The 14,372-nt window shown below is 44.1% G+C and overlaps 1 protein-coding gene across 3 annotated transcripts; it reads right to left on the bottom strand.

Moving 5' to 3' along the window:
• On the bottom strand, window positions 1–14,174 carry mthfr (methylenetetrahydrofolate reductase (NAD(P)H)). Of its 3 annotated transcripts, none has more exons than XM_080898442.1 (12): window positions 13,668–14,174; window positions 12,176–12,434; window positions 11,089–11,327; window positions 9,046–9,156; window positions 8,777–8,970; window positions 8,126–8,376; window positions 2,705–2,839; window positions 1,571–1,751; window positions 1,041–1,223; window positions 853–954; window positions 645–764; window positions 1–254 (listed from the first exon to the last, which is right to left on the bottom strand). In XM_080898442.1, the coding sequence occupies exons 2-12, from the start codon at window positions 12,418–12,420 to the stop codon at window positions 39–41; spliced, it is 1,977 nt and encodes a 658-aa protein (XP_080754568.1). In that variant the 5' UTR covers window positions 12,421–12,434; window positions 13,668–14,174; the 3' UTR covers window positions 1–38. The 3 variants fall into 3 exon arrangements, with proteins under 3 accessions (XP_080754568.1, XP_080754566.1, XP_080754567.1); XM_080898440.1 differs by lacking the exon at window positions 13,668–14,174 and adding an exon at window positions 12,574–13,176; XM_080898441.1 differs by lacking the exon at window positions 13,668–14,174 and adding an exon at window positions 12,879–13,175.
• Between the last annotated feature and the right edge of the window lie 198 nt (window positions 14,175–14,372).

Raw genomic sequence — 14,372 nt, 5'->3', positions numbered from 1 at the left:
TTTTCTTTTTTTTTCTTAAAAAAAAAAAAAGACTTTATTCAGACAGTTTCTTCACTGTGAAGCTCTGGAGGAGCGTCGAGCAGCTCAAACATGTCATCGATGACTTGCCACAGGCAGTTCTCCAGAGGGAAGTCATTGTCCACCAAATTGACGAGGAAGTAATTGTCATGGATATATTTAATTATCATCCGAGAAGGAGACTCGTCTTCATAGAGTTTGCCCCACTGCTCAATCCACAAGGCAAACGCCTCATCCTGAGAAGATATGAGAACATCTGGGTCAACACAACATGCCAGAGCTTTTACATCACACTGCACTCTGTCTTTAAAGTTAAAGATTATACAAAAATACAGAGAAAACAAACAATCAGATAAGCCCGTATGAGCGAGCAGCTAGTGACAGTGGGAAGGAAAAACTCTCTTTTAACAGGAAGAAACCTCCAGCAGTACCAGCAGCAAGGAGGGGCGGGGCCATCTGCTGCGACCGCTTGGAGCTGGTTCCAGAGCTCCGCCTCCTACTCTACCATTAAACGCAGTCATACTTTATTATTACCCCTTTAAACCTTAAATATTTCAGTCATTTAAAAACACGACACAAGGTTTAACATTCCCCAAACTGTGGACAGAAAGAAGACAGTGTCTCACCTTCCAGTACATGAAACTAACTGGGTCCACTACAGTCGGCTGAACAATCTCCCTTCCGGCGAAGATCCCCCAAGTCACAGCATTTGGTTGCATTTCAGGGGCGTTGGTCAGGTTACGGCCCTGCATGCAAAATGTTCACCATGACCAATGTTTACACACACACACACACACAACCATGGAGTGACTGATGCTTTGTGAACAAACTTACATTCACATTAACAATGTGATAATTCACACGGGGCTCGTACTTCTTCAGTACTTTAAGAAGAGCGGTCACATTTTCACTGGAGGTGAAAAACTCCAGATAGGCCTGTCGGTTGAATAACATCCATATTAACAATAGCAGACTCTGAGTATCCCATCTGAAGGTACTGAAAATACTGTTAGTGTTTGTACCTTCTGGAAGACATAGCCCCCTGGAGGTCCCCAGCCCACAATGGGGTCTGTGGAGGGTTTGCCATTGATGTTGGGCTGAGAATTGATGGTGAGGACTCCTCGCCTGTTCACTTTCTCCAGTTCATCCTTCAGAAGGTTGGTCTCTGGGGCCAGAGGCTCGTCATTCCAAGGCAAACACATCACCTACAGCAGAAGAGAAAGCCTTAGCCTGCTGTTACTGCTGCTATATACAGAAGACTTGCTGTGGAAGAACGAGTGGCTACGTGGGGTATGGTTAAAAACAAAAACCTGTTCTCAGAGTGAGTGTCAGTGTTTCCAGTGCACTCAGGACAGGATTCATTTAAACAGAGTAACAATGGCACACCAGCCAACCACAAGGTTAGTTTTCACACTTGACTTATCTAATTTAGCTGGAACATACAGTAGACAACAGCTTTGTATACTTAAACCAAGGACAGATATAGGAAATCTGTGGTGCCACAGGCTGGGAAAGCTACGAGTGACCGAGCTCCGTGGTTCATCCTGGATACCTTGTGTCCGCAGCGATTTGGCTGAGCTGTAATGTAGCAGGTAAAGACTTCGAAGACGCTCTCCTCATTTTGTAGCTCTTCACCCCACATTTGCAGCAGTGCATCTTTAGATGATTTGCTCTTCAGGTAGAACAGGTAATAGTCATTCAACTCCCCAAAAGCTGGAGACGAGGAATTTCCCCTGAGGACGAAAACAAGACTCTGAGCTAAAGTTCAATAAAAGCTGAACGAGGTTCCAGAAAGTGATTAGATTAAAAAAAAAACAAGAAACAATAATAATACAATTTAACGCGTGTGCACATTTCATAGTGTCAATGTGAGCGCTCGAGCAGAGTAGGAAACAACCAGTCCATCTGAAGAATGAGTCACATATTTAACCTCCTAGGACCTGGCGTCCACATATGTAGGAATCACATTTTTGGTTGTCTAGACCAAAATACTAAATTTTGCTCTACAAGGGCCTGATATCCACTTACAAGGACATTATACTGCCTCTGTTCTATTGAAATTTTAAACAAGTATCCTCATATGTGGATCTCATTTCTTAGAAACAAAATCAGGTTTAAAAAAGTTAACTCTTTGTTTTTACATTCATCAGGTCCCAATCAGCCCAAATATCAAAGATAAATTAAAAATGCATGCTATGAAAGCGTTTGTGTCTTAGGAGGTTAAAGGAGAAATGCATAAACAAGCAAGCAACAGGGTCTTCTGATGGTGAGCTTTTGAGCAACAGCGAGCCTAAAACCTGCATCATACTTCCCACGTCTGCCAGGGTCCACTCAGCTCAGAGTGATGGCAGTTTTCTTGTTAACACACAGTGAATACAATGGTCATGAGGACATCAGTGTGTTTGCCGGTTTAATACCGAAAAAGAAAAACTGCAGCTACAAGAACACACATTAGAAAACTTATCACATAGAACAGCTGTTAATGTAACTCCAGTATGCACTTAACAGAGTCAAAGGCTGGAGATGAAGGATGATCCCTGTGGACAACAGCACGACTCACAACTCGTATGCAAGTTCTTACATACACTTATGCAATAATTTGCATAAATTGAGGCATTCAACAAGAACAGCCCTCATTTAATGTCTGAAATGCAACAACGAGGACATCGTGATAAATGAACCCTACCATCTGCCATTGGGGAAGTCGTCCCAGTCCTGGGTTCTGTAGATGTAGCTCTTAGGCCTGGAAGCCCAGAAGATGGGTCGAACATCTTCTACCTTCCGTTTGGGATGGGCGCTCACTGCCCAGGGCAGAGGCCGCCTGGCACAGAAACACACTGTCAGCCTCTACAGCACTCTCTCAGGGCAGGAAAAGAAATAAAGGCCTGCTCTACAAAAGACACTGCTCAGTGAAATGAAGCAAATACTTTGGTCACTACTTTGATCACACATGAGTTCTTGATGAACGAAGCATTCAAGCTGAAATACTTTACTCATGTAACACTGTAATGTAATGATAATAAAATTGTCAGTGGAGATGTAATAATCAACCTTTTAAGCAGATTCAAAATTACACCTAAATTGGAGTTAGAACTTACAGTTTGATTCAACACAGTGTTAGCATGTCAACATGTGTCACGAAAGTTGGTGTGAGGCAGTAATGTTTATGGGAATCTCCTCCCAGACTTTGAAAAAGGCATCAGTGAGCTCCTGAACAGTTAATACAACCATCGGCAGATCTGCAACTTGAGCAAATCTCACTGTGGAATCAAATTCCACCCAAGATGACTGGTATAATATCCTATTAGAGCGATTAGAACATGCTGGTAGGTATTACAGGTACTGCGCTGCAGTGGTTTGTATCATATCTATCTAATAGACTCAGATTTGTTCATGTAAATGGAGAGTCCTCTTCACACACTGAGGTTAATTATGGTGTTCCACAGGGTTCAGTGCTAGGACCAATTCTGTTTATATACATGCTTCCCTTAGGCAGTACTATCAGAAGACATAGCATACATTTTCACTGCTATGCTGATGACACCCAGCTCTATCTGTCCATGAAGCCAGATGACACACACCAATTAGTTAAACTGCAGGAATGTCTTAAAGACATAAAGACCTGGATGGCTGCTAACTTTCTGCTTCTTAATTCAGATAAAACTGAGGTTATTGTACTCGGCCCTGAAAATCTTAGAAATATGGTATCTAACCAGATTCTTACTCTGGATGGCATTACCTTGGCCTCCAGTAACACTGTGAGGAACCTTGGGAGTCATTTTTGACCAGGATATGTCCTTCAATGCACATATTAAAAAAATATGTAAGACTGCGTTCTTCCATTTGCGCAACATCTCTAAAATTAGAAATATCCTGTCTCAGAGTGACGCTGAAAAACTAGTTCATGCATTTATTAGTTCCAGGCTGGACTACTGTAATTCATTATTATCAGGAAGTCCTAAAAACTCCCTGAAAGCCTTCAGCTAATCCAAAATGCTGCAGCAAGAGTCCTGACAGGGACTAGAAAGAGAGAGCATATTTCTCCTGTATTGGCTTCCCTTCATTGGCTCCCTGTTAAATCCAGAATTGAATTCAAAATCCTGCTCCTCACATACAAGGTCTTAAATAATCAGGCCCCATCTTATCTTAATGACCTTGTAGTACCATATCACCCTATTAGAGCACTTCGCTCTGCAGAACTACTTGTTGTTCCTAGAGTATTTAAAAGTAGAATGGGAGGCAGAGCCTTCAGTTTTCAGGCCCCTCTTCTGTGGAACCAGCTTCCAGTTTGGATTCAGGAGACAGACACTATCTCTACTTTCAAGATTAGGCTTAAAACTTGCCTTTTTGCTAAAGCATATAGATAGGGAGGATTCAGGGTCACCTGGCCCAGCCCTTAGTTATGCTGCAATAGACGTAGGCTGCCGGGGATTTCCATGATGCATTGAGTGTTTCCTTTCCAGTCACCTTTCTCACTCACTATGTGTTAATAGACCTCTCTGCACTGAATCATATCTGTTATTAATCCCCGTCTGTCTTCCACAGCATGTCTTTATCCTGTCTTCCTTCTCTCACCCCAACCAATCACAGCAGATGGCCGCCCCTCCCTGAGCCTGGTTCTGCCAGAGGTTTCTTCTTGTTAAAAGGGAGTTTTTCCGTCCCACTGTCGCCAAAGTGCTTGCTCATAGGGGGTCATATGATTGTTGGGTTTTCTCTGTTGTATTATTGTAGGGTCTACCTTACAATATAAAGCGCCTTGAGGCGACTGTTGCTGTGATTTGGTGCTATATAAATAAAACTGAATTGAATTGGTGAACACTGAGGAACCCAGCATGCCATAATCATCATTTTACGTGACTGGAGGCCTCTCACATAAATCATCACTTTAAACAGATGACATCATCTTACACGGTGCAAACCCCGTCTCGGCAATTCTCAACACACCAACTCGATTTGGGAAACTCTCAGGACACAAAATTAATTTTAGTATATTATTATTATTTATTTATTATATTACAGGCCCAAACGTGTCATATCGCATAGACGAGGATCTGTCTGACAGAGGTGAAGTATGGCTGCGAGTCGAAAAGGCAAGATAGTAATGTGCTTTGGGGAGTCTATCGCCATATCCTCTCATTATACCCACATGGTCAGGGTTTGATTTCCAGTCTTTAAAGTAGTAAATGCAGCATCATTCCAGACTCCTTACAAGCACGTGTCAAACTCCAGGCCGAAATCATTTTATACAGATTTATTATTAGTGTTATGCATGGTGATATGAGGTGCTAATAACACAGAAACTACAGATCCCATAATGCAGCGCTGCAGCCTCCTTGCCGAACGCTAGGCTAACTGGGAACATTCCTGCCGTCAATCAAGTCAAACTTCTGTTATTACAAAGCTAGCCACTCACAATGGCGAAGCGAAAAGTCGATTCTGAAAGCAGAGCCTTTCAGCACCGGTGGGAGGCTGAATATATGTTTACAGACATTGCTGGTAACCCCGTGTGTCTTATTAGTGGAGCTAATATGCTGTAATTAAAGAATTTAATTTAAGACGGCACTATGACAAAAAACATCAGGATTAGCTGAAAAACCTAAATGCAGAAACTACAGAAGGTAGAAGAGCTAAAGAAGAATCTAACATTTCACCAGAGAAAAATCACAAAGTGAAGCTGTTGTGAAAGCAAGTTTTATTGTAGCAGAGGAGATAGCCAAATCAGCCCGGCCATTTATGACTCTGAAGAGCTGCATGATGAAGCTGTGCGACGTCATGTGTCCAGACAAAACGCAGATTTTGGCAAATGTGAGCCTGAGCAGAAACGTATGTCAAAGTGTAACCGACATTAGGGCTGGGCCATATTATACCGTTCACGGTAATACCGGTATAATGTTAGGCAACGATAGGAAAATGAAATATCGCGATAGAATATGAGTAAAACGCGCATGCGCAGTGCCTTTGTTTTCATACGCACATGGCCGATTGTTGAGTGAAACAGATGAACCAGAATTGGTTTGTAAAAATGGTGCAACTTCAGTGATGTGGAACTGGTTTGGTGTTTGTCCACAAAGCACATTTTTTTGCAGAACATGCAAGCGGCCGTCGGACTAAGATGCCCTTAAATCTGGGAGTAATCTGGGTCCTAAACTCCATCTTTTTCAGGTCAAACGAACACTGCAGCATCACTAAGAGTTAAAAACTGTCTAAATTCTTTCATCTTTAATAAAACGATCAGCATTGCTGCTTTACCAGGTGTAACTATGAAGTTTAACTTCCAGGCATCCATGAAAACAAAATGTATTACATTTAACGGAGTTAGAAGCTAGCGGAAGTTAGCTCGCTAGTTACCTAAGCATGATATTGCATGTTCTGACTGAGAGATTTCTGAAAAAAATCAAACGTACAGCTCTGCTATCACTTCCAACATAAATGAAGACAGGAAACTAAACAGCAGTGACGTTTGTAGGGTTACTGAAGTTGGGCTAGCTGGTATATAATGATGTGCTACGTGATCGCTAGCGACACAGCTATGTTAGCATAACATAAACAGTGAAGCTGGAGGACGAACACTAACACTTTTCCACTTATAAAAGTTAACGTTAAGGTTCCTCATGGTTAGAGACAAATGCAATCGCATGGCAGGATGCTGTAAAAGGACCAATCTTCAGTCAGGAGAACAACTGAGATAATCCATCCACAATACGAGGTTAGTCATTAATATACTGCAACAACATGGGAATAGAGCCGCTGCCAGAGAATTCAACATTAATGAATCAATGGTACAGAAGTGGAGGAAGCAAGAAGAATGAGTTTAATAAAGTTTGATTTATCTGACTGCTTTGTTTCGCTTAATGTGCCTTATAATCCCGTGCACCTTATGGTCCGAAAAATACGTACTGCACACTGCAGTTTAATGTTGCAAAGCACCTCTTTTTAACTTCAGTGGATATTATACATGGTTATGCTCAGGATATGTCAGCCCATTTCTACTGGAAATGCCTTTTGGTTAAACTTTCAGCAAGGAATTTGCATTTGCACTGTTACATTTTTATAAAGCTTTAATGTACATAAAAACCAGCTTCTTGTTTAAGTGAAAATAAATGGAAGGTTGTCTTTTTGCGCTAGTAATGTTGTGGAGTTGTATTTTGTCACGCATCAATTATATCGTCAGTTATATCGTTATCGCAAATTTTCAAATATATATCGTGATAAATATTTTTGGCCATATCGCCCTGCTCTAACCGACATGAAACTGCCCCGGGACAAACAACAGATCGAGCGCCGGTGTTGTCGTCAGGATGCGAGTAAAGATGCAGGAGAACTGTATCGGCGAGTTAACAGCATACTGCATCACACACCAGGAAAGGCTGTGTGGTAAAGTCCTAAAAATGGAGCATGTAATGATCACCGTAACGCAAACCGTAAATTTTATCTGAGCTAAAAGTTTAAATCACCGTCAATTTCAGTCTTTTATGTGGGAAATAGATTCAGAGTTTGCTGACATTCCTCATCATACAGAGGTCCGTTGGCTGAGTTGGGGAAAAGTTCTCAATAGAGTTTTTGAGCTCAGCAAGGAAATCTGTCAGTTCATGGACATGTATGATGTGGTGAAGGCATTTCAAGTGAAGCTGTCACAAATGCACCAGTGCAACCTGCCCCACTTTCCCTGTTGCCAAGTAATGTTGAACCAAGTCAGCGGACTTTGCTGATAAACTGAGCGCACTGCGCACGCCCGGCGCTTTGGTGACTTTGAAGCACAAAAAGAGAATTTTGAGCTGCTTCGCAACTCATTTACGTGGAAACTGCACCTGTGCAGATTCAGATGGAGCTGCAGTGTAATGATACACTCAAGGCAAAGTACGACACTGGATGGCCCGCACAGTTTATTAGTTCCATTCCTGAAGCAATGCCCCAGCTCCATCTACATGCGGCTCCAACCTTGTATATGCTTTCATTTATTTTTTCTGTGGTTTTTGGCAGCATGTTCATATTTCTAACTTAGAATCGGAGTTAATATTGTGTGGAGATGGTTGACGAAACTACATTTTCTTATTAAACTCGACTGAATCTCACTTTTGCTCAAAGCACTGGTGTTTGATTGACTGACCTGGGGTCTTCTATCCACAGGCCCAGCTGTCGAAGCACCTCCATGGTCGCAACTTCACGGTTCAGCGTGTAAAAGTGGACACCTGGCACCTTGCCACTATCCAGCAGCACACGGCACATCTCCACTGCTTGCTGTATCCCATAATTACGGATAGCAGCATCGTTGTCTTTGATAGGCTCGATGACTTGGGTGATCTCCTCTGGGACCTCAAGCTTGGAGAGCTTGACAAGCTGACGCAGAGACTGGTAACCCTGAACAACATGAACACACGAAAGTTGAGATCCACTCCTGTGCAGCTCTAACAGAACGTACTGTTATCCAGCAGCTTTACGTGTGGTCAGGACGCACTGCTGTCACTGTGAGACTGCTAATGCTACAATGTCTGTCTGAAACATTAGCTCCATCGAGTCGTCTTTCCCTGTGTGGAAGGCAAAAGGGAAATCTGGACCATGACGAGTACATTTAACACTCTTTAGTATCACTGCAACCAGCTACCCCTTTGACTGCTCCATGGTTCAGATGACGAAAGAGGAAAGCACAATCACAGGGAGTGTAAAGAGTAACAGAACACAACACTATCACTTCAAAGAGGAGAAAATTGCTTTGAAGATAAAGATAAGAGGATTCCTGTTCCTAGAAGAACTTAGTTACCTGAATGGGGAAGATTCCTGGTAAGATGGGACATGTGATGCCAATGGCTCTGCAATCATCCAGGAACTTGAGGAAAGTGTCGGGCCTGAAGAACAGCTGGGTGATGACAAAGTCTGCTCCAGCATCCACTTTCTCCTTCAGGTGCCTGAGATCAGCTTCATAGCTCTCTGCTTCAGGGTGGCCTGTGGGGTAGCCTGGACACACACATATTTAAATTAGCGACAATCCACTCAAACTGCATCCTGCTGACCTCGACGGTGAGAACATACCAGCGACGCAGATGTCAAAGTAGTCATCAAACTCTGAGCGGATATGTTTGACAAGGTCGATGGCATAGTTGAAACCATCCTCCTCTTTCTCCCAATCTTCTCCTATTGGGTCTGTGAAGATATTTGGCACATGCCTAAGGTTTAAAAACATGCACAGCTGGATGAGACAGGTCGCATCCTTGTACAACAAACTAGATGAGCTTTGAGCGCCGATTAAAACAAAGAGGGAGATCCATTAGTTTGTATGAATCGGGGAAAGTGCAGCTGAATCGAGGACGTGTTACGGTGAAGGAACGTCTCCACAGATTGGGAAGCATTAGCAGTGGGAATGCATCGATTTTAATTGCCAAAGAAAAACTCGTCCGTCAGCGATCAGATTGTTGACATTCAGCCATCAGCTGATTCAGATGTAGCGTGTGACATCACTCGCTGCATGTAGCATGCCTGCTAACGCAGCATTTAAGTGCTTTTATGGTTGTGACCGATGATTTTAACAAAGTGTCACAGAACATTACAAACAGGACATAAACTGTCCGCCTCTGCAGAGCACTGCTCGTGCATGCGGCGCTGTGTTAACAGTCCATTGTAATGTCTTGATGGATGTTCAGTCATCCAGGTAAAGAAATCCCAAAAGTTGATTCTGTTCATCTGGACGTTTTCAGTGGGAGAAACGTGTCGTCACTCATCCAGGTGACTTCTTCAGTCTCAGCTGACTGCAGGTTTCCAACCTTATAAACATAATGATCATTTGCCTGAACTGAAACTAGCACCACTGAAGGAACAATGGGCCGGGAGGTCAGTTCCTTAATCATAATTATGCAAATTCTCATGAGCATTGATCAGCAACCATCAGGCCAGGACTCTGCAGTCTATTTACACCTACAGGCCAGAGGACACTCTTTCAATGATGAGGATGAACACATCCTGGACAGGGAGGAATGCTGGTTTGAGGGCGGAGTCAAGGAGGCCATTTACGTGAAAAGGGAAAGACCATCTCTGAATGGAGGAGGGGGTCTAAGGGTACATCTGTCACCATCTTACAATGCTGTGATAGCTGCCATTCACCAACTCTGTGAATCATACTCATGACCACTGATCAGTGGCTGTTGATCAATGGTCATGAGAATTTGCATAATAATGATTAAGGGACTGACCTCACAGCCCATTGTTCCTTCAGTGGGCTGGTTTTAGTCATTATGCAAATGTACTGTTTATAAGATTGGGGAAACCTTCAGCTGAGACTGAAGAAGTCACCTGGATGAGTGATGAAACGTTTCTCCCACTGAAAACGTCCAGATGAACAGAATCAGTGTTTGGAGAGTCCACTGTAACCCACGCCAGTGTGGAGAACACAGTCCACTGTTACACCGAGCAACTTCACGTCACCTGACATTTGTCTTTACTACATTTTTTAAGCCATTCGAAATCATGCTGCTTGTTGATTTTCAAATATTTTTCTTGCTTGCAGTAAGACCAAAGTAAAGGAAAAAGTAGGTCTGACATTGTGTTTCTAATTCTCGTCTCAGAAGCTGAATGATCTGGAATATTTCAGAGCACAAACGCTGCAGCAGGATGTCTCCATCAGGTTTTACATTTGCAGTTTATTAGGAGTTTTTTTTTTCTTTTTTTCCCTTTTAAATAAATGGTACATCCTGAGAGATTTAGTACATCACAGGCTGTACAGAAAAATGGATGATTCCATTAATAATGCATTTAATTTACGAGTACGAGTGTTGTTGGCGTGCTGCTGTGTGAAGACATGATAAAAATACTCGACAGCCAGTGCTACCCTTCAGTGGGTACGCCTCTCTAAATCCCACATCCTCTTGTTCTCGAGTTATTGCATTCACAGGATGACAATGCCCCATCAACCTTTATGGCTGCTGAGCTGCTGCAGCCCAGGAAGTACAGCGGATCATCTAATGACTGAAAGGTTGATGGTTTGATCCCTGGCTCATACTAACCCCAAGCTGCTCTCCGGTTTATCTGTTGGAGAGTAAGTGTTAAACAGAAGAGTGCTGGTATGGCTACCATCAGCATTACCTCCTCTTAGTGCCATGATATTCTTCAGGCCCAGGTGCTTTGCTTTTGCCAAGTAGCCCGTGATTTTCTCTTTGCTTTGATTGCAGCAGGTTAGGTGGAGGATGCTCTCCAGGCCACAATAGTTGACAGCTGTGCTAGCAATCATCATGGATGAAGTTTCCTTGTCTGAACCCGGGTCGCCTGCTGGGTGCCAGGTAATGTCGATGAACAGGGGCCCACCAGAGCCCATACGGTCAAACCTGTAGAAAAAACACAAAGGCACACTCAAACCAGGGGTGGGAGTGAGGTAGTAAAGATGAACACATACATAACAACTACAATCTGGACTTGAGAGCTGGGAGCCAAACTGGGACACGTTTTCCCAGATGGGCTCAGTAAGGTGTTTTCAGTTTTGCAGATAAGATCATAGTGTGTACAGTGTTATGTTTCATGAAGCTTTTATTGTCACACATTTGAGGACGTCTGCTGTGGAAAATTCATATCAATGTTTGTACTTTTTTGGTGGATTGTTAATTAGTCTGTGTTGGTCTGCGTGTTGGGTTTATTAGTCTACCAAGAACTGGATGTGCTCCAGACAGTGAAGAACACTGTTTTGTGTCTTAGAGTTCCCTGGATACATATCAGAGAGATCACATACTTCATAACAGAACAGCTGTCAAATTGCAACCTTCTGTTGATTTTGCTCATAAAAAGGATTTTTGTGATTAAGTTAAAGAAGGCGTGAAAAGGTCCCAATCGCGAAATCGGTCAATTTTATAAGCATTAGAATAAACATCCTGAGATAGTGGATGCTGCCTGTGGACCAAAACATGAGTTAAAATAAATAAATAAATAAATAAAAGCAGGACTGACCGCCATCATGACTTTTCGGGATATGTTACTGCCAGAGTCTGTCACTTCTACTGGATCCCCCCCCCTACACACACACACTATCATCTCTCCTGTTGCTATACATAGCCCTACTAGCACACTCCTGCCTTTCCTTGTCCCTCTTCAGTTCCCATCTGCACCACCAACAGCCCCACCAGCGGTCGCTGTTAACCCAGGGACGTCTCATTCTTGATGCGTCCCGTTTAAGTTCACATACCGTGATATGAGGTTAACAGCCCCACTGGCTGTGCGTGGAGGGAAGAACTCCAACGAGAACCAGCGGTCTCCGGACTCCATCCTTCTGCGCATCTTGTCCCGCAATCTGTCCGACCGGTACGCATCCAGCACCGGCGTGGAGCACCGGGAGCTCTCCTTGGAGCTGTCCCCGCCACTGTTGCTGGCCCCGCTGGAGTCGCTCTTGCACTGGCAGGTGCCATCCCCTCGCTGAACCTGGTTCACCATGACTGTAACTTACACTGGGAAGAAGAACAGATACGGCGGTGTGTTCAGATTTAATGTTGCCTGCATGAGAAAACGTGTTAAAGCACAACTTTAGCTAAATGTTCTCCACGAAACTTTTCCACATCCCGCATATAACAGCTGTTTCGGACTTACCACTATAGCAGGCAGCACGGCACTCACACACTCCTACCTCTGACCCTTTACATCACGGGTTAATTATGGTCTGACTGAATGGTGACCGACGGCTGTGATAACGTCGATTGCTTAACAGCGACGCGAGCGGCTCGTTATAGCTCTTGCGCGCACGCGCTGCTTAAGCTAGCTGTCCGGGCTCAGCACGTGCTCAGGCTGCATTCACACGTAAACGCAGAATCGACACATCGAGTCAACCGAGTGCGCCTAACGCCATCGTGCTGGACTGATTTACACTGGTGCAATGTGCAGATAGTTTATACCACCTCCTCGGTCCTGCTGCCTTTATGCCCCTGAGCTCCCATTCGTCCACAGCCACAAAAATAAGCACTGCTACAGCTGCTGCGAACTTTACGCTAAACTGCTTCCTCTTTGGAGTTTTCCAACAGTTTGCATCCTTTACAGTTGCAATACTGCCCCCTTCTGTTCTTAGTGCTCATTCTCCAAATGGTCTGCAACACAAAGCGCTCTTCTGAATCAGAATTCTGCTACACGATTTGGTCTTTCGTGTAATTATCAGCTTTATGTTGATCTTTCCAGATTCTGCTGCCTCCTTTCGATTGATCCCATCCTCCTCCTCCTCTGACGCACAAACTCTCCACATGCCCTTCTTCACTACATCCGAACTTTCAGAGGTCTTCCTCTGTCCCTCCTGCCTGGCAGCTGTCACGTATCCTCTCTGCACGTGTCCAAACAATCTCAGCCTTGCATCTCTAACGTTGTCTCCACTGGCAGCTAAGGAGAAGAGGCTGAGGAAGAATCAGTAAGGGCCAGCTCGTCAGTTAAGGACTGAGTGAGACACGGGTGGAGTGGAGGATTTACCCAGAGGACAGGTGCATTATTACAAATGATCCCACTGCATAAACTAGAATGTGTGACACCTGACCGTGGGCTGTGTGGAAGCACACCAAACATCATTTCCTATCCCGAGCCCTCTGTCCTATGTGCTTAAACGCGCGTGTTATTTATGGTCCTGTCACATCATCAGCTGTGGCATGTAGGCTCAGACACGGAGAAGCTCATAATCGCTGTGTACTGAGAAAAGACGTACATACCTGCAGAGACGCCACAAGAACCCGAAACACACTTCCTCCTGCTGGGCTTCAATACAACACGGGAGGCCTGTGACCCTTTACTGGGATCAGTGAATCTCCTTTTATTACCACGTTAACGTCCCCACAGTGCCGTTGGGACTGCGGCCACTCCTGCTGCACCTCTCCATGGCTGATGGGCTCAGCCTATCAGGCCTGGTTGTTGCTGGTACTGCTGTCCACGGTGCAGCAGCAGCCACCCGACAGCTAAAGTGGCGCTTAATTGGACACATACAAACAAACAAATGTGTGTGTGCTTTTTTTCAGGTTCTGCCGTTAATAATCTTATAAATCGCCCTGGTGTGTTTCATTGTAATATTCTCCTCCCGAATAATATCCGTGTCTGCGCCTCTCTGTCGTAAAACTGACGCTGCGTGTCTTCTTAAACCCGAGCGGGAGTTTTTAAAAAGGCTCCCGCTGTCGTGTTAGTAACAGCAGATGACGCCATTATAGATTAGAGTCACAGGAGAGCCACAGCAGGCAACCAAGACACTTTTAAAGTGAGCCTATGAAGCTGCAGCGTTTAGTTTAAATCTGTGCCGTTCGACTCTGAAGTCTGTCGCAAATCCATCACACGGCTACCACAGACGAACAGTCGCAAAACGTTCATATTCAGTATGGCCAGTTCTGTGTACTGTCTGTTACAGAGCAGACATCAAATATCCGAGG

Source organism: Rhamphochromis sp. 'chilingali', assembly GCF_963969265.1.
Source record: "Rhamphochromis sp. 'chilingali' genome assembly, chromosome: 12".
Taxonomy (NCBI): Eukaryota; Metazoa; Chordata; class Actinopteri; order Cichliformes; family Cichlidae; genus Rhamphochromis; species Rhamphochromis sp. 'chilingali'.
Note: the sequence above shows the minus strand (reverse complement) of the source record. Positions and strands in the feature narration are given on the sequence as shown.

What these genes read in the sequence shown, in the direction of transcription:
- mthfr (XM_080898442.1), bottom strand. Translation starts at nt 12,420, where the DNA reads ATGGTGAACCAGGTTCAGCGAGGGGATGGCACCTGCCAGTGCAAGAGC. An exon ending in CAGGAATCTTCCCCATTCAG is followed by an intron (nt 8,377 to 8,776) that starts GTAACTAAGTTC and finishes CATGTTGTTCAG; the next exon opens with GGTTACCAGTCTCTGCGTCA. An exon ending in TTAGTTTCATGTACTGGAAG is followed by an intron (nt 255 to 644) that starts GTGAGACACTGT and finishes ATATCTTCTCAG; the next exon opens with GATGAGGCGTTTGCCTTGTG.